The sequence below is a fragment of the Lissotriton vulgaris genome, chromosome 9 (assembly GCF_964263255.1).
Source record: "Lissotriton vulgaris chromosome 9, aLisVul1.2, whole genome shotgun sequence".
Classification (NCBI taxonomy): domain Eukaryota; kingdom Metazoa; phylum Chordata; class Amphibia; order Caudata; family Salamandridae; genus Lissotriton; species Lissotriton vulgaris.
This window is the reverse complement of record NC_141697.1, coordinates 1177177951-1177202495: the sequence shown is the minus strand read 5'-3', so window position 1 is coordinate 1177202495 and position 24545 is coordinate 1177177951. Positions and strand designations below refer to the sequence as shown.

The 24545-nt window shown below is 47.1% G+C and overlaps 1 protein-coding gene across 1 annotated transcript in view; it reads left to right on the top strand.

Moving 5' to 3' along the window:
- Positions 1 to 24545, top strand: part of SSUH2 (ssu-2 homolog) — a 143211-nt gene that overhangs the window by 100949 nt on the left and 17717 nt on the right. Inside the window, exon 10 of the mRNA XM_086936861.1 lies at positions 9587 to 9695. Coding sequence (XP_086792987.1) covers positions 9587 to 9695 — 109 coding nt within the window. The remainder of the gene's footprint in view (positions 1 to 9586; positions 9696 to 24545) is intronic.

Genomic DNA, 24545 nt, shown 5'->3' with positions numbered 1-24545 from the left:
ACGAGATGCCTATGACAATAATCTTGATCAATCACTCCCAGTGAGTTTATGAACCCTCACCCACCTAGTGTGGGGTGTATATTCATTGAGTTCCCAAACAAGAACTGGAAGGTCTTACCTATTGCCTGACTCCCCTTTGTGAGATCAGTATCTTGTGTGGAGAGTTATAGGGTATTGAAGGAAAATGCATGTAAAATATAACCAAAGTAACTCAGATTATGCTTAATTTGAGCCAGTGATTGCAGGTGGTGCCCTCCGGCACTCATTAATGGAGACTGCCACATACAAATACTCATCAGACTTTGACCTGGAGCAAGAGTGAGAAAAACACAAAAAGTGGAAAGGAGAAGGGAAAGAAAGATAGGTAAATCAGTTTCTGAAGGAGAAAGTAGGGGTGAAAAAGAATATGCAAAATTGAAATAAAGTGGCAGGGAGTGTATGGTGCAAGAAAGAGGCATGAGATGGAATCAAGACCATGCAGACTTGCTATTCATTTCATTTCACATAACTTTATTCGGTATAAAAAAATACCATAAAAGTACAGATAAAATACACCAGATTTAAAAACCAATTTAACAGTCTAAAATTCTCCATAGTAATAGTACACATTTGATATATCAAAAAGTGGGTGCCCCTCCCTTCAACGAGTTCCTTTATGAGTACATGAGCGCAGGGTGACTTCCCGGACAGCCTATATTCTCCTCATTTCCTCATTTCCCTTGGTTGCTCTAAGCCTTTACAGTGCAATACAGAGTTAACACATCTGAGGACAATTTTAAAAATAAGAAGGCTGCTCTTGCGTGTTTAAACCTAGCTTTCTTTAAAATTCTCTTTAAAAAAGGCACCTTGGCTTTGAATAAAAGGGACATAGTAAAACAAAGTGAAGGGTATCCTGTGGAGACCGTTGGTCGCAGCCACATGGTCCCTTCATCTCTGTGGACGGTGTATATCCTCCCGGGTCAGCTAGTGCAAAAGAGTTAGCCTAAATCGTGTCATTATGAATCTATCATTGGCATTATGGAAGTAGGACAGATAAGGTTCAATACCCATGCTTGTTTTAGTTAAAAGATGTACTCTGACTGACAGCTTAGTCAACTCCCAGCTCCCTGTCTTTCCTGAGTGTAGTGATGTGCTTAAAATACCTATCCTTAACCAGAGTCTTATCCTGCATAGATATTTTAGAAGGGTTGGTAAATAGGCCTGCGCATCCTATTCCTTTAAGGGAATCTTTAATGTACTTGAGGCCATGGGATATTAAGCCCCGGTCCTGGGCCAGGCACTCAGCAATGACCTACCTACTAAATGATGCCTCTGAGTTTGCCCAGATTTTGACCCAACAGATTAGGGGCTTAACTCCCAACCTGTCATTAATGTAATGAGCGCCAAGTTCATCATGGACGATATGGGCTGGCGTGCTCTCCGGCACTTTGAGCAAACGCTGGAAATACTTGTTTTCCTCTGTCTGGAGTTGCTTCACATCAATAAAACCCCATGCCTCACTTCCATACATGACTTTGGCGCAGCACATCGAAGTATATAGCCTCAAAATTTGCTCAGGAGACCAGCGACCTAACCTTTGTGCAAAGTTCATGATCGACCCAGAGCAACTAGTTAAAATATAGCTTTTCTCCTCTAGTAAACATTTAAAATTTAAACGGCCATCAAATAAAATCCCCAGATAAGAGAAGGTATGTACTTTGCCCAATCGATGCTCACCAATGGTATAGTTGTACGTTTTGTTTGTTTTGTTTCCCCACTTCCATAACATATGATTTTGACAGATTGGGAGACAAATCTAGATTCTCCATGAAGAGAACAAAGCCATCTATCAGAATCTGTAGCCCTTTAGGTGTGCAGGCCATGAGGACCAAGTCGTCCGCATAAAGCAGGACAGGGCTCCCTCGTGAGCCGATTCAGGGTGTATCCACCTCTAAAGTGCTAAGTGCCTGATAAAGTCTGTTTATATACAATGTAAACAAAAAGGGGGCCAGAATGCAACCTTGTCTGACCCCACTAGAGCATACAAAGGGTTCTGTGGTATTTCCCTCCTGGTTATATCTGACCGTGGCGGTGGTGTTCCAGTGCAAGGTTTTTAAAATAATATTAAGTGCTGGGTCCATACCAAGGACACCCATGATTGCCCATAATTTCCCTCGGGTGACACAGTCAAGTCTATAAATGTCAGGTACACAGTGCCTTTACCGGCAATGGTGTACTTGGCTGAAAGCAGGTATAAATTAAGACATTGATCGGTTGTTGACTTCCCCAGCCTAAAACCAAATTGGGTATCAGTTATAATGTGCTGGTCCTCATCCCAATGCATTCATCGGGTAAGGCTGGCCCTCCCTAAGACCTTTGCTGACACGTCTATTAGGGAGATTGGTCTGTAACAAAGTGGGCTATCTTTATTTCCTTTTTTTAAACTGGGGACTATCGTGGCTGTTGACCAAGATGATGGCATTGTGGTGTCGACTGCTGCGTTAAGGACTCTTGTCAGGATAGGCGCCCATAGTTCTACCTTGCTCAGAAAAAGATCAGGTGGAATCCCATCAGGACCTAGGGTCAGACCTTCGATCCCTGCCTTGATCTCACCCAAAGAAAATCTTATCTCACTGATGTTCCTTTCCCCCCTGTTACCTTCTGCCTGGATCGTATCTATGAAATGGTTGTAGAGCCCAAGAAAGTGCTCTTACCATTGCCCTGGCAGAATTTTGTTGGCTATCCTAAGTTTGTTTGCCTCTTGGAAACAGGAGTTGTTTATGACTTTCCAGAAGGCAGTTGAATCTTTTATCTCCATCGCCTCCCTTAGATCCTCCCAGACTTGGTATTGTAATTTTGTTTTACTGCCTTTAATGGCTAGATTGTAGTTTGCCCTGCAGACAATCACCATACTGTTGCATTCTGCTCTTATTTTGTTGTTCTTTGAAATGTTGTTATCTGAACATCACTTACAGGAACATGGAATGTAATGATGCTTGCCTGCATCTTACATACCAAGTTCCAGGTTCCATATTATACAGTTACTGGATTTCTTCTTGCTACCAGACGTGATGTGCTTTTACTCTGTATCTTGGAAATAAATATCCTATTTTTTTACATATTCTAATGGATTATTTTTAATATTGGCGACGAGGGACCCTAATACTTTCCTGCAACGCACCCAAACCGACAGACCACGCACGCAACCTGGGCTTCATCTTGGACTCCTCCCTCACCATGACCAGACAAGTCAACGCCGTCTCCTCGTCATGCTTCAACATCCTGCGCATGCTACGGAAGATCTTCCGGTGGATCCCCACCGAGACCAGGAAGACGGTCACCCAGGCCCTCGTCACCAGCCGACTGGACTACGGCAACGCCCTCTACGCCGGAACCACCGCCAAGCTCCAGAAGAGACTCCAGCGGATCCAGAACGCCTCAGCCAGACTCATCCTCGACATCCCACGACAAAGCCAAATCTCCGGACATCTGAGAGACCTGCATTGGCTCCCCGTCAACAAAAGAATCACCTTCCGCCTCCTCACCCACGCACACAAAGCCCTACACGATCAAGGCCCGAGCTACCTCAACAACCGCATCAACTTCTACGCTCCCAAACGACAGCTCCGATCAGCCAGCCACGCCCTCGCCGCCGTCCCCCGCATCCGAAGAACGACAACAGGAGGAAGGTCCTTCTCCTACATGGCCGCCAAGACCTGGAACTCCCTCCCTCCCGACCTGCGCCTGACCCAAGACCACCTCTCCTTCAGGAAGAAGCTCAAGACCTGGCTATTCGAGCAGTAGCAGCACCCCCCCGCCCCCCAAGCGCCTTGAGCCCCCCCGGGTAAGTAGTGCGCTCTATAAATGTCTGTGATTGATTGATTGATTGATATTTGAGCACAGGAGCGGAAAAAAAAAACTTCAAATCCACGAAAAGAATCGTCTTACTACCTATTTTTACCTTAGATATTTTGGAGGAACTGTAGTTTGCTGTTTTCCACTAATTCCGATAGATTATTCTAATGGATTATTTTTAATACATACCCTTATCTCTTGGGGTAGATTTTAGAGCGACTTTCAGCTCTCTTGAGGCGCGGGAGCATTGTTGGTCAAACCACCTTGAATCTTCCAACTTGGATCTGTTTGATGTCGATCTGAGCAGACCATCGATTATTTGGGTGACACCCTCGACGGCCCTAACTAAGTCAGTCCCCTCCAGTCCCGGGTCCAAGCAACTTGAAATGGCTTGATCGCCATCTTTCATCAGTGCTCTATAGAAAACGTCCCCATTAGCCTGTGACCATCTCAACATCCTGCCTTGATCTATGGTACTTACCGTTCCCACCACCCCCAACAGGTGTCCTCTTACAGGGACAAAGATGAAATCGATGAATGAAGTACATCCTCTGCCTTTAAATGTGTGGTGGATCGTTTTGTTCTTGCCAACTTCCACCAGATCCATGGTATGTGTGAGTGCGTGCACATTTAATAATTTACTAAGTGCCTTTCCCTCCTTGGTGTGTTCCATATGCAGGCCCTCTTCCAATGTGCATGTAGACCAGTTCCCACACTTAACTCTCAGATTTGGGCATAGGTGGCAATTAAAGTCGCCAGCTAAGACCAGATGGGGAGCCATCTCCCCTCGCTCTTGTATTTGAGTGAGAGTGCTGTCTAGCTCTTGTAAGCTTACAGTGCCCTGCCCCAATGTCATTGCATTATAAAAGTTTTTAAGAATTAACTTGTGTCCTCTGTTGTGGAACCTAAGCCCCTGCACATTATCTGTGTCCCAGTCCAAGTCGGTCCATCTGCCCTGTAATCTAAGATAAACAAATGTTACCAACCCTCTCCTCGCTCTCTCTGATCGTGCCTTGTGGGCCGGGATGAAGTAGGTCTTATAGCCCTCTAAATAGAAGGAACTATTCACCACTTCCCATGTATCCTGTAGACAGATGATTTGAAATTTCCTTATATAGTGTACCCAGTCTTCATTCTTAAAATTGGAGGATAAGCCCGCTATATTCCAGGAAACTAACTTGAATTCTCTCATGTTTTGCCTATCTGCAGTAAACAATGTCAGATTGGTGTGGGGTCCTTCGTCATCAATGTTTAGGTCGCTAAGCTCTTGTGATCGTACTACGTTGGAATCTGCACCGGTTTGACTTACTGCTCCCCCAGCTGTGATCGCCACTTCTGTCCTTCCCAGGACTGCGATAATGGCTTCGCTTGCCTGGGCATGAACACCTTTGACATCCCCGGGCGAGCCCAGTCAATCAATGTCATTTAAGTCCCTGGCATTACTGAGGGAGGCATAAAAGTTGTATGTCTGGACTCTAAAACCTCCCTCATATTCTCCCACCCAATTCCCCCTGAGTTCCTGCGAGTTCTTCAAGCTCATCATGTTTTTATAAAAATAGCCCAGTAGGACCATTTTGATACTTGAGCCCCCCTCATCTCCCTAGAGCCACTTGTTCTGAGAGAGCAGCTTACACACAAGCTCAGGGTACCTTACGGTCACGATAACGCAGTGGCTTTCCTGGTGCTGCCAATCAAAGATACTCTCCTGGCCATCAGAATATGCCTGTAGTCAGTGATTTTGAAACCTACATTCCTGCCCAACCAGTAATTTATTTCTTTCTTTATTTTATTTATTTATAAAGTTTTATATAGCGTGAACTTGAACCAAGAGGGTATTGGAGCGCTTTACATTTAGGATCGTAGCGTTACAAGTTACATCTGATACAAGAGCATAGTAAGGTACAGTACACATAAATAATGCTTCAATAATTCGAAGGAGGGAGGGGAGGAAGGAGTAATAGCGGGGAGACGAGGAGGAACAATGCCCAATGTCCGGCTGGGTAGGTGACGGTCAAGGGTGAAAACCAGGGCCAGACTCCTCATTAGCTGTCAAGCAGCTCCACTGAACATCAGCCATGTTACTCAGGTCTCAGCGTTCAGAAAAAACAGTTTTTAGTTTATTTGATTTCCGAAGGTTATATAGCGCTATCTAGACCCGGAGGTATCAGAGCGCATAACTAGGGGAACGTTGCATTAGAAGGTACATCAAAAGGATTATAAGAACTGGCTAGTCCCGTAGGCATCAGAGCGCTATAACAGAGGAACATTGCGTTACAAATTACATCAGTTACAATAGCGTAGTAAGGTACAGTAAACAAACAACGAGGTTGAGGGAAAATATAGGAAAGGAGGGGAGGAAGGAGCCATAGCAGAAAGACGAGGAAGAACTGTGTCCAATGTCCAGAGATACAAATAGAGAGGGAAAGGGGAGAGGTGGAGTGAGATGTGAGAGGACGAGGGGGAAACGGAAAAAAGATAAAGGGAAATCAGCCCAAAGACCGAGTGGGTAGGTGAGGGCCAGGGAGATAATCCAAAGCCAGTCTCCTCTATAGCTCTCTAGGAAGCTCCAACGGTCATCGGTCTGAAAGCTGCAAAGAAAGGCGACGAGGAGAAAGCAGAGCTCCAGAAATACGATGAGGGGGGTGGGCAAGACAGGGAGAATGGGAGAAACTGTACCCAAGGTTGGGCTGGGCAGGAGACGGTTAGGGGATGAACCAAGGCTGATCTCCTCATTAGCTGAACAGAGCCGCTCCACCGGGCATCGGACAAAATGCTCAGACTCCGCTGTCAGGGTAGAGATCATGTGTACTCCAGGTGAGACAAGTAGAGAGGGAAAGGAGGAGAGGGGGAGTGGGAAGGGAGTGGACGAGTGGGAAGATGGAATAAGCGATAAAGAGAAAGTCGGACCAAAGACCGGAAGGGTAGGTGATGGTCAGGGAGGAAATCCAAAGCCAGTCTCCCCTATAGCTATCTAGGAAGCTCCCAAGGGCATCAGTCAGAAAGATGGAAAGAAAGATGACAAGGAAAAGGCAGAACGGCAGAAATACGCAGAGGGTGGGCGAGACAGGGAGAAGGGGAGAAACTGTGTCCAGTGTCCGGCTGGGCAGGTGACGGTCAGGGGATGAACCAAGGCGGATCTCCTCAATTAGCTGAACAGAGCAGCTCCACCAGGCATTGGACAAAATGCTCAGAATCCGCTGACCGGGTAGGGGTCAAGTGTACTCAGGGGAATGTCAGAATAGTGAGCTGTCTTGTTAATCAGCATTAGTGTCGATTCTTCTCTATCATTCGTACAGGCTGGGACACCTGTCCAAACCATAGTGTATGGGCTTGAGGCAGGGGGTAAATCTAAAACTGGCAGGTCTGTGGTACACTGTGCACTTTGTGTCGGCGACTCCCTGAGATGTTGGTGTGGGGTGGCTCTATTCACTGTGTTAATGTAGGCTGATTGGTGTGCTGTGATGTTACCAGCAGTCCCCACCCTCCGGTCCCTGTGTCCCCTGGTGGTGGTACTTGTGTTATTTTCCTTTTCAGCCGGGGGGACTGGGTTGGACACTCTAGTGTCCCCATCTTGTGAACCTGTGGGCTGTTCATTGACTCCATTCCCCCCCCGTCCACTAGAACTGGAGGCGCTACTTGGAATTTAGCTAGCATCATTAGTAGATGCCTTGGTCTGAGCCAGGAGTAATATCAATGTATCTTCTATTGACCTTAGACTGCCTAGTAAAGGCCCAAAAAGGACAGTTATCAGTGTTTCCGCTCTTTTCCAATACTCATGATCAGCTCCCAACTCTGTGCTGGCACATTCCCCACTGTCAGGTGTTTGACTGGCATCTAGGTCTACTGTGGCCTGGTGCCTTGTGTCGCTGATTTAGTTTTTTGTTTCTTATTATGTGTAGATTTGAGAGACGCCCCACCCCTAGTTCGCTTTGCTGGAGGCTCATCGCTACTTAAGGGCATGGTGGTGCTAATACTTCCAGCCACGGCCCGTGGAGGGAGTTTCGGTGGGGCAGAGGGGCGAGGCGGGGGGTGCTAAAAACCGGAATATGGATAATTGGAGGTAAGTAAACAATGTAACTAATAAAACAAATTTTGTAGTGCGCCCTGCATTGCATTTTGCGATGCAGGGCGCGAAATTCGTTTTATTAATTAAATTGTTTACTTACCTCCAATTATCCATATTTCGGTTTTTAGCACCCCCCACCCTGCCCCGCTCCCGCCCCGCCTCTCTGCCCCACTGAAACTCCCTCCACGGGCCGTGGCTGAATACTTCTGGGTTTGGCGACCCTCTTCGAGTGGGTAATGGTCTCCCCCCCACCTATGCAGGATGCTGTTACAATACTTGTGGTAGACAGTGTCGATATTGTGGCATCAACCCCTTCCACTGCAGTATTCTGGGGGAGGCTTACACAAGCGGTTTGTGCTTCTATGTGTTCCTGTAACGGGGATATTAACACAGGTGGCGAGGTGCTGAGAATGGCTCTTTTTCCTGTTTGTACCACTACCAGGTACGGCCAAATACGAATGGTCCATTCCATTAGGGGATTTGTTCACTGCTATACTGCCCATAGACGAACATTTTTGGGTCACAAAGGTGTCCAGGGAAAGTCTTTTTTCTGTGAGCTGAATCTGGTGGGTCAACAGTGATTCAGCTCTGGTCAGAAAGGCATCCAAAGTCCCCATGACCCCAACACCCACCAAAGACCCCGTGGCCTTGCGCTTGCTCATTATTATACTCTCAAACTTGTACACAGAGGTGTCACAAACAGTACCTTAAGAGTCCTCCGTGGGTCCAACTTCGTAATTGCCTTTTTGCCCGGATGCCAGGGGGTGGCCCAGCCTTGACTTGGCCTGATGCGGACGGGCGCAGTTGGGCCTGCCCTTGGCCTGGGCTTAGCCCGGGCACGCTTCGGCACGCCCGTGCACGTCCCGCGCTGCGGGAGCCCTGGTCCCCACTTAAGTGCCTCCTGGTGCGCTGGATGCCGGATGCGGCGTGAAGTGCCGCAAGGGGTGATGGGGAATCAATGTAGTTCCTCTAACCAGAACAGCAGGAATCTCTGGCTCTCCCCGAATCACGGTGCTGAAGGTAAGTGCTGGCGGCTGGTGGCTACAACAATAGGATAGTGGATTTGGCATTCACAATCTCAACCTTAGCATTGACTATGTGCTTCTGAGAAATACATTGGGCACCAATACTTTTTTACAAATTATGCACTGATTAAAATTGTGTATAGACATAGGTCACCAAATCAAATACTGCAATATTGCTTTTAATGACATTGCAATTTGCCAAAAACTCAAACAGCTTATCAATCGATTTTACCTAACCTGAATGCATCCAGTCACCTATTCCTGACCCTAGTGAGAATATAGAGAGAACTCAGTGTAGATCGTTGACCTTTGTGTTCTAAAACTATTGTCTATATGTATTTCTATCAATCTGTGTGACACATTGCTAGTGGTAAAATGTAGTGACCTATCAACCCACCACTGACCCAAGAGGCAAAAATAAAGGTGTATACCTTTATTGATTTGTGTACACCAATGAAAATGACGATGGGCATTATACAAAATGTATGGTTCTATATCACAAAGGGATGGCAATTTAGGGGCACTGGTAACTCATGTGCAACTCAAGTTACTGTTCTAAGGCGTTGGTAGTTATACATACTTCTTTTGAAAAGGTTTTTCAACTTGCCTGCTATTTTACAAGATGTTAATGAGTCACAGCTAATGTTTCTTCCTCTCCTAGGAAGAACAATCTGTTTGAATACATCACAGAAGAGCAGCAGCTGAACTTTCCCATAGAGGTCCTCAGCAAGGTTCAAGGAGCAAACATATTTAAAGACCAGGGCGACCAGGTAAGTAGGAATTTCCCTATACCACATTACCCATTGCATGTACTCACTTGTAAAATGATTAAGCTCCACAAGCTCTAATGATCACCGCTGTGTATTTGTATTAGGACTTAATTATTCTATTTAATTTAACAAGTGAAGTATTGGCAGTTTTTTTCGTTTACTTTCAAATGAGAATAGATGGCTCTGGCTTGTTTATGTGGGCACAGAGTTTGTATATTTCCTTGCCTTTCATTTATCAATGTATTGCTTTTATTTAGAGCTGTATTGAGTAACACTCATCACCTTAAGAACAGTTAATATCACCTCAGAGTCCTGGAATAGAGAGAAAAGAGTGCAAGATACAACATCAAAATCATGCCTCTTTAGAGATTACCTGGACGTGAGGTGTCTGGACCCTATCGGTTATTCCTCTGTTGCTGTCAAGATTGTCACTGATTTTCACCAGAACTTCGTTTGCAGAGTTCAGATTTGAGGAGGTCCCTGACCCACATGGTTAAGTTCTGCTCTTACAGCCAGATTCATCAATGTTAAATTCTGCGATTTCTAAATTGCGAGAAAAAGCGAATCGCAATTTAGAAATCGCAGAATGGCATTCAAGAAAATTTGCGAGAAAAAAAAAGCGATTCGCAATCGGCCGCAATCGCCGATTGCCAGTTTCCCCAAATCGGTAAAAAATTGCAGAATCGGCCGATCCCCGTGTTGAAATTGCGATCTCGCAATTACCGAAATCGCAAATTGCGATCTCGTTAATAGCGAGACCGCAAAAACAGGAAGTCGCATTCTGAGCACAGTGATGACATCACAACCAGGAAGTAGGCAGGTTCCACCCTCATTCAGCAGTGAGAGCCTGAAATGGAAGCAGCATTGCCAGAGCTCCCCTCCAGAGTGCCTACAGGAGAAAACCAGGAGACACCCCAGTGCACAGCATGTCACAGGAAGCTGCAGGTGAAGCTTCCAGTGGAAGAAAAAGGAAAATTAAATTTTCCGAGCAAGAGCTCGAATATTTGATAGAGGGTGTCTGCAAGGACCACAATCGCCTCTTTGGAAAAGACTCCAGAAGGGTGCCTGAGGCCGATAAGAGGAGGATATGGGTGCGCATCCGCGCAAAAGTGAACTCTGTGGGGGTGACCCAGCGCTCAGTGGATGAGCTGAAAAAACGTTGGTACGACCTCAGAGGGCAGGCAAAGGAGAAGATTGCGGAGAGGCTTGGGGAGCATGTTGCGACAGGTGGAGGGGAGCCCACTGTCCCACCAAACACACCACTCGAGAACCGAGTCGAGGACACCATCAATCCGCAGGAATGCGTGGGGGTGATCCAGCTTGACTCCTCCCGACCCACCCAAGACACACAAGGTAGGTGCCATGAGACTGCGACCCACTGTCCCCTAACAATGTCCATGACTCCAGATCATCCCATTTCAAACCCCAGTCATGCAGCCAAAGCACATCACAAAAGCGCTATTGTATTGTGGGACATGTAGTCTGACCACAATTACCATCTAGCCCCATGAAGCCAGACCTGTTTAGTGAGAGTCAATCCTGCAGCGAGTCAGGGAATGGTAGCCTGCATGCATGTAGGAAGCAAAAATGTGGAAGAAACAAGTCACTAATCAACGTCCACTTTACATCACAGGTGGCGCAGAAGTCTCCAGTACAGACAGCGAAGCCCTTCAAATTGAGGACATCACAGAGGACACAGAGGGAGACCTACAACTAACCCCACAGCTAGGACCATCAGGGCAAGCTGCTGCACCAGCGGTCATTCCACCACCTGCCCCTGTGGACAGTGCCACCTCTGCGCCAACATGCGCAGCAGTACCACAGCGCGTCACTCAACCACCAGTGGGGCTGACAACACCAGCAGCAGTACGCCGACAAACACGCCGCCCTGCGGCTGTGAGGAGCCAGTCAAGCGGACTGGTGAGGGAGCAGCGCAGTAACACTTCCCGCGCTGGCAGGGGACCAAACGTGCGGCCAGATGGGCTCTCCATTGAGCGCCGTATGCTCCATGTCCATCAAACCCAAGCCCGTCATCTCGCGGCTATCCACCTGCAGCTAAACAAGACCGCCAGGAATGTAGGTGAAATGTCTGACCGCATGGAGAGGATGACAGCTGCTATGGAGGCCAACACACAGGCCATTTACAACCAGCGGGACCTCAACCGGCGCAGAAACCGGGAGCTGCTGACACACGGTCCAATTACATAATTGGCAACGCGACCTCCCAGCTCTCGCGACGCTCCTTGGCAATGCAGGTCCAAATGGTCCAGTGCTGTCAGGACGTCGCGAGAGCTCTGGAGCAGGTGACAACAGCTGTACAGGGCATGCAGGCAACCGGCCATGGTCAGGCGTGGGGGGTGACGACACTAGTGAGGCTACCTCCAGCCATAGTTGCCAGGCGTGCCACCGGTGGTAGCACCCCGCCGCAGCTGCTGCCTCACGCCGAATCAGGAGGAGGATGTGGAAAGGAGGTTGGGAGCATCTGCCCGGAGGCGGCATTGAACATTTGAACATTAACATGAGGGTCCATGCTGCTGCTACAAGCATGCCCTCCTGAAGAACATGGGACATATGAGGCAATATGTCATTCATGTAACTGTTAGGGGAATCCCCACTTTATTGTGCTGTAACAATAACATATATTCTTTCAAACTTAATCTGACTCGGGTCATTATTAATGTTGTCATGCATGAGTGAAGTAATGGGTGTGGGGAGTGGGTGCACTCGAAATAGTTCATGCTGATTTGGTTACGGCGCCTGTGTCCTTCTGCAGGATTCTCCCGGCGTGCGTGACGCACATGTTATGTTATGTTAATATGTTATGTTAATAACTTTTATAAGGCGCGCAGCTGCCCCAGCCAAGGGGCGTCCCGGCGCCTGATCAGGTACAACAACATAACAAATCGAAGCTGGGAAACAGAAAGGAAATCATACAGCCGATGGGAACAGGAAAGTTTTTATGGCACGCCTAAAGGGAGTGAGGTTGTTCAAGGCTCGAATATGGACAGGGAGAGAATTCCATAATCCTGCCGCTAATACACGAAAGGAGCGACCTCCCATCCTACTCAATCTGAACCGTGTATTAACCGCCAGATGCAGAAATTCCGATCTGAGTGACCGCGTAGGGACATAGGAGGAAACAAGCTCAGCGAGGGCAGGAGGAGAAGAGAGCTTCAAGATTTTAAATGTCAGGCAGAGGGCCTTAAATTTAATTCTCTGTCGAATCGGCAGCCAATGGAGTGAAATCAACACTGCAGAGACAGAGCACTGTCTTGGAAGGCCCACGATGGCACGTGCCGCAGCATTCTGCACCCTTTGCAGTCTAGTGGCCTCCGCCTGATTCACCCCAAGCAGCAGCGCACTCCCATAATCCAGCCGCGAGAGAATGGAGGCTTGGACCACCAGCTGCCGGGTAGGGGGGTCGAAGAATTTGAGAACCGGTCGCAGCCCTCGCAGAATACCGTAGCAGGTAGCTGCGACCTTCTTCGTGTGGCTGGTAAAGGAGAGTGTTGTATCCAGCCAAACCCCCAAGTTCTTAACTTCGGCAGCTGGGATGGGAGTCATCCCCAATTCTGGAGGCCACCATTGGTCTCCCCAAAGTTCCGCCTGCTTTCCTAAAATCAGGACCTCGGTTTTTTTGGCATTTAACTGCAAGCAGTTAGTTCGCATCCAGTCTGCCACGGCTATAAGTCCTGCACGAAATCTGGGAGCGTTCACCTCAGGATCACCACTAAGTGTCACCGCCAGCTGCGTGTTGTCGGCATACGATGTCATGGTTAAACCACATTGCCTGACGACAGCAGCCAGCGGTTTCACATATAGGTTGAACAGAGTGGGGCTCAACGCAGAGCCCTGCGGAACCCCCAGCCCCAGATGATGGAATGAGGACTGACCAGGTGGAATAGCCACTTTAAAAAACCGGTCCGAAAGGAAAGAGCGAAACCATTGGAGAGCGGACCCCTCAATTCCCGCTTCCTCCAACCGCCGAATCAGAATGTCGTGAGACACCGTGTCAAACGCGGCGCTCAGGTCTAACAAAAGGAGCGCCGCAGTTTGCCCAGCATCTAGCACCGATCGTAAGTGCTCGGTCATAAAGAGCAGTGCAGTTTCGGTGCTATGTTGTGCACGAAAGCCATTCTGAGTCTCGTCTAGAATGTTATTACGAAAAAGATGGGCGGATAAGATGGAGTTAACATGTGCCTCAGCCACCTTCGCGGTCCAGGGCAGAAGGGAAATGGGACGATAGTTTTCTGGTAAAAGGGGGTCCAGGTTAGGCTTCTTCAAAATTGGAGTGACCACTGCCCGTTTCCAGGAAGAGGGAACCACACCCGATGTGAGCGATAAATTGATCAAATCCAATATGGGCTCACGACCTAGGGGGGGAAGAAGTTTGAATAGCTCTGGCTTCAGCGGATCTAATGGTGAACCGGATTTAATCTTGAGGCTCAGCGTATCAAAAACCTCGTCTGACATTACTGGCAGGGAAGACAGAGTCTCATACCCCGAAGCCATCTCGCCCGTTTGCTCAGCGTCGGGCACAGAAGATGTAAATCTGCGATAGATTGCCTGCACTTTCTCCACGAAAAATGATGCCAGACTTTCACAGTGAGAGTCCGTGCAGATTTCTACCGAGGTGGCCCGTTTCCCCATAAGGTCTTTCAGAACCTTAAAGATTAATTTAGATGGATTGGGGCTATTCTGAAACTCGCCAGCATAATGTGCAGCCCGGGTTTGACAAATTGTCCTATGGTAGATCTTCAACTGGGCAAAATATAAAGATTTTAAAGTGGGATCAAAGGATTTCCTCCACGCCCTCTCCGCTCGCCGGCATGTTCTCTTAAGCTCGGCAAGAGTGTCATTATACCATGGGCTGGGAACTTTAGCATGGCATTTCGACCAGCGCATCGGTATGAGAGAGTCAAGGGCGGCTAGGATCCAGTTACAAAACTGCTCATATCCTTGTTCCACATTCAACAGATTGCCCAGGGGCTGTGCCTCCAAGATTTTAAAAAACTCCTCCGGTTTGAGCTTATTCCAACTTCTCTTAAAGATCAGTTTATCCACAGGTTTAAACTGTGGATCATCTATCGGGCATGAAACTTTTACCAATAGATGATCAGTCCAGCCCACCACCATCGGGTCGGAAGCCGTGGCCCTCTCCAGTGTAGTAAAGAAGGGGTCAAGGATATGACCTCCTATGTGGGTGGGGGAGGTTACAAGTTGGTTCAGTAGCATAGCTTCAAGGTCCGCTAGGAAGGACTTAATAGGTGCTGATGACCTCTGATCAAAATGGATATTGAGGTCACCTACGATGTTAAAATTTGCACATCTAGGAGCTAAAGAGCTGACCACGTCAGCAAGAGCGGCCTTGAAGACAGTGTCATTCCATGGTGGGCGGTAGATTAGCATACCACTCAGAGTAAACTGATGGAGAGATAACATGTGCAGGTGGTCGGTTGTCCCCTTCCGACTCACTGCCAGAGATGTCTACAGGAATCCTGCGCTTGGTTGCAATGTTGTGGAGGATTGCACACACGGCCACAATGCGGCAGCAGACCTCTGGCTCGTATTTGATGGCCCCACCAGTCTTGTGCCGTATGCGGAATCTGCTCTTCACAAGGCCAAATGTCCTCTCAATGCAATTTCTTGTGCGTATGGGTGCAGCATTGTAACGTCGTTGCTGTGGTGTTGCAGGGTTGAGGTATGGGGTGAGGAGGTACTCACGGAGAGCGTAGCCGCTGTCACCTGAATGATAGGAGCAGAGGGTGAGTGCCTGTTCTGCGCAGCTACATTATCACAGTGTAATATTGTGGGGCATGTGTACTTACCTAGTAGGTGTCCTTCACCAAAGTCTCCCCTGGCCAGTCGTGTGTGAATGCCGCTGTGCCGGAATATGAAGGAGTCATGTGTGCTCCCCGGGTACTGTGCCACTATGTCCGTGATGATTGTCTTTGCATTGCACACCATCTGGATATTGAGAGAGTGGTAGGACTTGCAGTTGCGATACATGTATTCTGTTTGTGCTGGTGGGCAGATGTGGATGTGGGTACAGTCAATGCATCCTATTATATGTGGAAATTGTGCTACGTTGTAAAATTGTAGCTTGGTGTCATTCAAGTGCTGTTGGCTGGTGGGGAATGAGATGTAGTGATGTAGCCGGGTCAGCATAGCCTCCAGGAAGCTCCTTAGGCAGCTGGACATGGTGGGCTGTGATATTCCCCCTGCAACAGCAACTATCCCCTGGAAGCTTCCGGAGGCCAGAAGGTGCAGGCTGCACAATACTTGGACATGTGTGGGCTCGGCATTGGTCCTCCTTGTTGGGTGCTGCATCAGGGGGTCTAGGTCCCGGATCAGCTTGATGATCATTGCCCCATTCAGGCAAGACTTAGCGTGAATTTGCTCCCTGGTTTGGCCCAGAAGGGTGACCCGCTGGCGGAATATCCGCTCCTGGATCCTACGTCTGTTCTGTGCTGCAAAATGTAGCCTTCGCCGCCTGACCGCCATGTAGAGTCCTGGCATTGTGAGAGTGCTCATGCTCCAGCTGCATGTCCTAAGTGTGTTTGGTCAGGCCTGCACCTGTTGGTAGTTAGGAAACGTTTTTTAGAAAAGTTTTTTTTTAATTACTGGTTACCACCTGGTTTGGGTTCTCCTTAAATTGCGCGTCGCAAATAGCGATTTTTGGGTTTTTCGCATTCTGCGATTTTTCATGAATTGCGATAGCGATTGGTTTGCGATTTCGCAGCTTAATTCGCAGATTCCATGGTTTCTCGCAATTTCAGATTCGCTAATGGGCTTCTTCCAGGAATCTCCAAATTTATTTGCGAAATCGCAATTTATTTTTAGCGAATTCGCATTTTTAGGGATTACACTGTCATGAATTCCTTTTCATCAAATTGCGACCGCAATTGCATATTCGCAGCTTTTGCAATCGCAATTTGGCTTCATGAATCTAGCTGTTAGTTTAGGATTCAAGGTACTCCTGAGTATTCCAACATGCCCCAGATGATGTGCCTCCATGATACTTCTGTCTGAGGTTCCATCGGTCAATTATTTGCACGTTGGTTGATCAAAGGTTCCTGGCTGATGTTCCTTCACTCCATCAGTGAACTGCTTTCAAAAGTATCTTAGCATGATTCACTTTCTAAGCTTTAGGGTGGTATTTGTGCCTGGTTTTGCAATCCATGCAATTTGTCAGACTGGCTTTTTGGAGGCTTTCATAGAATATTTTGCAGTAGTTTGACCATCTATTATTGTTGTTTGTGTGAAATAGATTAGACGGCTAGTTTGGAGGATGCAGAGAATTATCCTGGGATGGCTATTTATAAATTGGCACACATCAGCACGGCATTCATTAGGGTATTAACATTGAGCTGTAGGCCCAGTGTCCCCAGACATGTGACGTGAGTCAATTTAGGATAATCATGCTATGATCTTTCTCTTGCGGCATCAGCATCTCTGTTTTGACTCCATTCATGCAAAAATGTTTTCTTTCACTAAATGATCAATGTGAGATGTACGTGTTGGACTCTGGTTTGTTATTTATGAAGAAATAAATGTGCTTGCTCTCTGCATACTTTTACGCAATATCGACAATGACACGTCATCCAACGGCATCTTCTAATGACAATACCCAAAATGCAGGTCCATAACAGAGTGTTTGCAGGTAAGACCAAGTGCCAGGATATGGAGACTCAGGGCCCGATTCACAGAACTAACTTAAGACAAAATCCTAAACTTACTACTTTTGGTATTCACAGAAGTTAGGATTTTGTCTTAAGTTTGTCTTAAGACAGACTTATGACAGACTTAAGACAGACTTAAGTTAGGATTTTGTCTTAAGTCTGTCTTAAGACAAACGTAAGACAAAATCCTAACTTCTGTGAATACCAAAAGTAGTAAGTTTAGGATTTTGTCTTAAGTTAGTTCTGTGAATCGGGCCCTATGTTCTGATTTAAGGCCTAGTTCAATTATTATAGAGGACTTCTCAGTGTCAGAGAGCTTTATTTATTGTATTTATTTTTGAGAACTGTAAAGTGCAAAACGTTCACAGGCGTCATGGCACTAGAGGTACAGGAACCGATTCACAGAACTAACTTAAGACAAAATCCTAAACTTACCACTTTTGGTATTCACAGAAGTTAGGATTTTGTCTTAAGTTAGTCTTAAAACAGACTTGAGACAGACTTAAGTTAGGATGTTGTCTTAAGTTTGTCTTAAGACAAACTTAAGACAAAATCCTAACTTCTGTGAATACCAAAAATAGTAAGATTAGGATTATGTCTTAAATTAGTTCTGTGCATCGGGTCCACAGTTACTATGTGAATCAAATAAAACGGACCAAGGCCTGAGAAACCACCCAGTAACCCCGCCGGGTTTTCTTTGGAAAAAAACACAACCATATTTTCAGCGTTTTACTGAAGGTACATAGGGTGGTTTAATTAGTTACTTGAATCAGGCCTTGTTTGGAGTGGAGTTTAACCCTAAGGGTGTAAACCTTCTGTTTTTCTAGATGTAATATCCAATTTGTTGAAAGTGGTCAATAATAAATGTAAATTACGTCGTTTCAACTGACTCATATCACCTTTTTTTACATTGTATGTTTTTTGGGAAGGGTTACATTCTTCTCGTTACTTTACAATCCATTAACCCTTTGGCTTCAAGCACTGCAAGGACCATGGCGCTATTCTTGCGACACATAAGCTAACAGTCCACTTCCATCCTTGCCTAAATTATATTAGCATATGGTGTTTTCTTAGTTTGAATAATGTAACAGTCACACTGCATTACGATCACACAAGCAATTATTTCGAAGAAAGGAGACGCTGCCACCTACTGGGACAAGTGCACTTTCATGCATTGCAAGTTATCCTGGAGCAACACAACCATTCATTGAGCTTTCTCCTTCCATGCTCATGACGAGCTCAGCTCGCCATGCAGTACAGTGCTCCTGTGCTCATGACGAGCTGAGCTCGTCATGAACAATGGGAATAAAGGAATTCCAGCACCGGAAGAAAATATCTCTAGCAGCGATGTGTTAAAGAGGAAAATACATGAAAAACTATCTGAACACATGTAGAGCGACCTTTCAAAAGTGTGTGTTCTTCAATGGCCGACGTGAATATGTACATACGAGCGCATAGCTCCCTAATGTATAACCACCTAAGGAGTAAAATCCTTATGGTGCGTAGGGTGCCATGGGTAGGCACCACACACAAGTCCATCAGTGGCGACTGTGTGATCGTCTCCTTTGAGGACCCTAATACTGCACACGCCATACACTCCTGGAACTACAACAGCATAAATTCACCAATAGCATCCAGACCCCTCACTTATTTTTATCCACCCCATTCTTACTCGAACTTGGGAGGGAACTGGAGACGGATCCCGGAGAGGAAGGGCGGCTGGGGAGGGTTACCTAACCACTGGTCGGACACACATGGTGGTTGGAACGGGGTACCGACTTCCAACAGATACGGGTGCCTTGAGGAAGTGGACTGACGCCCACATATGCCCACTATTGCAGCCTCAGCACCCGCCTTAACAAGTCGCCCGCTCCACCCTATGGGACGACCAACTCCCACTACACTAAAACTACATTTGGGCCGACTGGTCTCTCCCCCACCACAAAATCAGTTGGAGGATTATAACCATACCAAAGGGGTAGGTAGGCATAACGTCACAACACCAAAGTCAACTAAAACTAAAACCCACAAATTAGAGGCGAGTGACAAGGATAGCCCTTCTATTCTGGCCTGCCCAAAATTAAAGTTAGTGCCATCAGACATACCCCCCCCTACCCAACAAGGCGTATCTACCCCACGTGAATGTTCTCTGCCACTAGCTACCATTGACACATCGGAGGCTCCAGGAGTAATTTCCATACTCTCCTGGAATGTCGCCGGGTTAGCTAATAAAACAGATTCACTCGAATGGGGGGAACTTATTGAAGGGTACGATATATGCCTATTTCAAGAGACGTGGGCCAAGGAAAAACACCCCCGTCCGGGCTACGCCACCTTTGAGACTCAGGCAAAATGGGGTGGAAAGGGCCGACCATCAAGGGGCCTTCTGATCTGGGTTGGTTCCCACTTGGGCTGCAGGGCTACACACTTGGAAACCAATTCACTGGATTTCCAGTGTGTATCTCTGGAATGGCCATGTGGAGGAAAAGTAACACTGATCAACATATACTCAAGACCGGTGGGGGTAGCAGCCACCTCGGGAACAGTCGAGGATCTAGCTCTGTTCCTTGACTCGATCACTCTCTGTTCCCCAATAATCGTAGGTGGTGATTTTAACCATCAGTTTGAACCTCTCCCGGACCACCTGGCAGGCATATCCAGTGAAGAGGACGAACTCTGGAACATCCCCACTTTGACCGACCCACTGGTAAAGGCCTGGACCCCACTCGCCACTCAAATAACGTCCTTCACGCTCAGTCATTCGCTGAGGGCCTGCAATGGCCGAACAAAAGGGGATATCCCGCCAAAACATACTTTTAACAGACCTGGTCATGAGTCACGCATTGACTACATCATGGTCTCAGCCAGGGACTGGGACAAAGTCAAGGATTTCAGAGTAACTCCCAGATCCGACAGTGACCATAATCCACTCTCATTAAGATTCGAGGTACAGGGGTCACACACAGTCATGGTAGATGAAAATCCTGCACATCAGGTGGATCTAGCCCTATCCTGCAATAGACGCAGAATTAAATGGGCAAAATTGCTGGAAAATCCGACTAACATCGAAAGATTGTATGCGCTAGTTGTCCCCGCCTTAGAAAAGGTTGAGCGTTGCACGCATCAACCAGCTAATGAATTAGAATCCCCTACCCCAGGAAACTCTGAGGTAACTAATCCTTCCCTTTGTAAGTCTGTACAACTGAATGAGCTTGGCACCATTCACTCTGAGCTATGCACCAACCTCGCAGAAGTGCTGAACCCGGTGGCCAGGCTAAGGAAGCCCAAGCAGAAAAGAGTCACCTGGTTCAACGCTTCTTGTAGGATAGCGAAAGCCGCATTACTAGAATCACTCAAAGCACGAGATACTCCAAGCGAAATCAAGGAAAAAAGATTAGCCTATAAATCAGTCCTCCGTGCTGCCAAAGTAGATTGGGATGAGGGAAACTGGACCAAATGACAGCTGCTCTTGCATCTCGAGATGCCCGGACCTTCTGGCAGATCGTTAAGCATGGCTCAGCTGAACCACTCGTAGCATAGCACCCTTCGCCTAGGAGGAAAATTTTAAAAATCTATACAAAACATACAGTAGCGACCCTTCGATAACCTCACCCGAAGATGCATTGCACTTACCCACTGAAGGCGTAGCCCCCATGGACGGTTTCAGTGTGGAGGAGGTCACCATGGCAATCACGGCCCTGGCTGCTGGAAAGGCGCCGGGTCTTGATAGGCTGCCAGGCGACCTCTACAAACATGAACCCAAGATCTGGGCTCCTTATCTCAGGGTGTTGTTCAACTCAATCCTGAATGGCATGCCAATCCCCCCGACATGGCCGGGGGCAGAGATAGTCCCAATCTTTAAGAAGGGATCATCTCTGCTACCGGCTAACTACAGGCCAATAAGCCTGATTGACGTGTCACAAAAATTTTTGCCAAGCTGCTACTAAACCGCCTGCTGGAGTGGACAAGGGAATGCAATATCCTGAGTCCCTTCCAAGCAGGATTCAGGGAGAAGGTCTCAACTATAGACCAGGTCTTTCGGCTTGTCCTCATTTATTGGAAAACGGTGCAGCTGGAGGGTGGCAGCCTCTACACTGTATTCGTGGACCTGAGGGCGGCGTTTGACCTGGTCCCCCGGACCAAGCTGTGGGAGGTGCTGGCCAAATTGGGCGTTCCTGGGGGTTTGTTGAAAATGATAGTTCGCCTCCACAGCGCCAATTTTGCACAGGTGCGATGTGGCAGGATGGGGGCACTGTCCAAGAGGGTCCCCGTTGGCCGGGGGGTAAGACAGGGTTGTGTGCTTGCACCGACCCTGTTTTGCCTCTATGTCAACGGGGTTGTCTCTCATCTTGAGGGGGTCACCAACTCTGACGCTCCAAAATTGGCTGCTGAAAGGGTGCCGGCCATTATGTTTGCCGATGACGCCCTGCTGCTATCAAAATCCGCAACGGGTATCCAGCGTATCCTTGATGGCTTTGCGGACGTTTGTGAGGGCCATGGTTTAGAAATTAACACCCTAAAGACTAAATTCATGGTCTTCAATCCCCCACCAAAATTCCACTCCACCCCCAGAATTGGACAAAACAGGCTTGAGAGGGTGAAAAGCTTTGAATATTTGGGTGTTATGTTAAACAACAAATTATCCTGGAACACACACTTGGAGAAAGTTCTCCTCAAACTGATCCAATATTCGGGGGGCACCCTGAACCTTCTGGCGAACAACAAATCTTCAATCAGGCCCATTGGTCCCCCGATGCAGATTTACAAAACACAGGCAAGGGGGGCTGCCATGTATGGGTCTGAACTTTGGGGTCACGTAGGTACATCAGACCTCCTGAAAGAGGAGAATAAATTCATCCGAAGGCTTGTAGGACTCCCTCCTAGTACGCCCCTAGTCCCCCTTAGGTTGGACCTGGGGCTGCGTCTGCTAGACGACGAATTGGCTTTCCGCCCGCTGGCTTGTGGGCAACCCCAGAACTGGCCAGCTATAGACTGGGACTACAGGAGGTGCTTGCTATGCCGGATGCTGGAAAAATCAAATGGCTCAAATTTATCAAACTAGAACTGGAGGGTTTGGGACTCTCTAAAATGTGGTCTGATCCCTTGGCTACCTGCCAACTCATTCCCAAAAAGGAATTAGCCAAGGCATACCACGACAGCAAATTACTGGCACTTTTTAACCAACTAAAACCTGGTTCATTGACAGATTCCTTTATATCCTTCAAGGACACTTATAACTTTGAACCAACCTTAGACAAAGTCCATCCTTCCTTGCTCAGGAAATTATACCTGCAGTGGAGACACGGGTCCCTCCCTATTCGATCACTCACAAGTAAATGGAGCAAAGACGCAACCAGTATCTGTCCAGCATGTAGAACCTCCGACGAATCTGAACTCCACATTTTCTTTTTTTGCCCTGCTTACCGAGAGATTCGTAAACAATGGATAGTCCCTCTATGCAGAAATCTGGGATTTGTGAAGTGTTTGGCTGCCCTCAGAGTCCTGAAAACCAATCTGACTGATTACATTGTGTTTGCGGTGGCCAAATAATTGGGTGCTATCTGGAGTCTCAGAAGGAAATGCCTTAGGGCCGGCAACTGACCCTATTGTATCTAAGACATGGTAGTGTAACATGGGACTGTGCTAGTGTCTGATTTTATACCGTACAACTTTTACATAACAACAGTTTTAAAATGTATGTTTTAAACGTCTTTTATGGTAAAAAGTTTACCGAAATAAAGATCATTTGAATTGAATTGTATAACCTTAAACTTTAAAACATTGTGCACTTTCAAAGACGTAAACGAAATTATTGTTAATTAATAAGGTCCATTTACAAACTTTAATAATCAGCTGTGGTTGTGAGTATAAGAGGTCTGGGGAATTGCTATTCATCCTTAAAATTTTCTTTTCTTGGAACTCTACTTTGCCTTGATTGAAGTGCACAGTTCCAGCCTGCCCTTTGTAGTAAGGGATGTGTTTCTATTAGGGCAGACGCTTTTCACAGATGTGCCCTGGGCTTGCGCACATGCCCTATTTGCGCGGTGCATTCTTCAAGATCTATGGATGCAATGTATGTTCATTGTTGGTTTGATGACTTGTGTGCCCTGCTGACTTTTTAAGCCTGTTGTAGGTTTTACAGCTGTGGATAATCTGACATATGGTAGATTTCCTGAATTTCTATTTGTAGGGTTAGTGGTGGGAACATGAGCGTTCCCGGGTGAGGTTAATAGGGCAGCTATTTGGAAGGTAGGAGAGGTGAAAACCCACATAGAATTCATTGCAGAGATTCTCACTGGCCAGAGTTACTGATACTGCCTAATATCTCTGCATGCAAATGCGCCTATTATAAGTTGAACCCTATGGAATGGGGTAGCCGTGCAGGCACAGTATTACCTGCTCTGAGCAAGTGGTAAGTCTCTGCTCGGGTTTGTCCCGGGGAGGGGGTGGAGGTAGCGGGTAGCTGAGTAGGGGAGGGAAGGCAAGGATATGCCTGGCAGGGGAGACAATAGGGGGAATATTTTTGTTGGAAATGGCTCTTTCTGCAAGGTCACCCATAAACATGTTGCCTTTCTCCTCCCCTTTTTTTCTGAATTCATTTTCGTTGGTCTTAGGAGGACTCTGTGCACTTTACCACTGCTAACCAGTGCTAAAGTGCTTGTGCTCACTCCCCTACACATGTTTTGATTGGTATATACCTAATTGGCATATTTAATGTACTTTAAGTACCTAGTAGAGTGATAAAACTCCCAAATTCTTTTTTCACTAATGAGAGGCCTACCCCTCTCGTAAGATAATTTTGGGTATTCCTTATTGCCTTTATTAAGCTGTTATTCCTAATTGAGAGATCTGTCATGTTTGGTACCATTTGACATGTAATAATACATCATCTTTGATGGGAAAGTTGGATTTACTATTACAAGTTTGAAAATGAAACTTGGCATTTTCCTGATCTTAGCCCTGAGTGCCTGCAGCCTGTCTCCAATTGCATGTCTGGGTTGGGTGACAGCTGGGCTGTGTGTATTACCATTAGACAACCACACACAAAGGGAGTTGAGGTGTGACTTGATGGGCCTTAATGGGTCATCCTAGCATGATGGAAGGGAGAAGCTTGGCACTGCTGCACTCTTGTCTGTGTCTGTTCCTACACAAAGGGATGCATACCCCC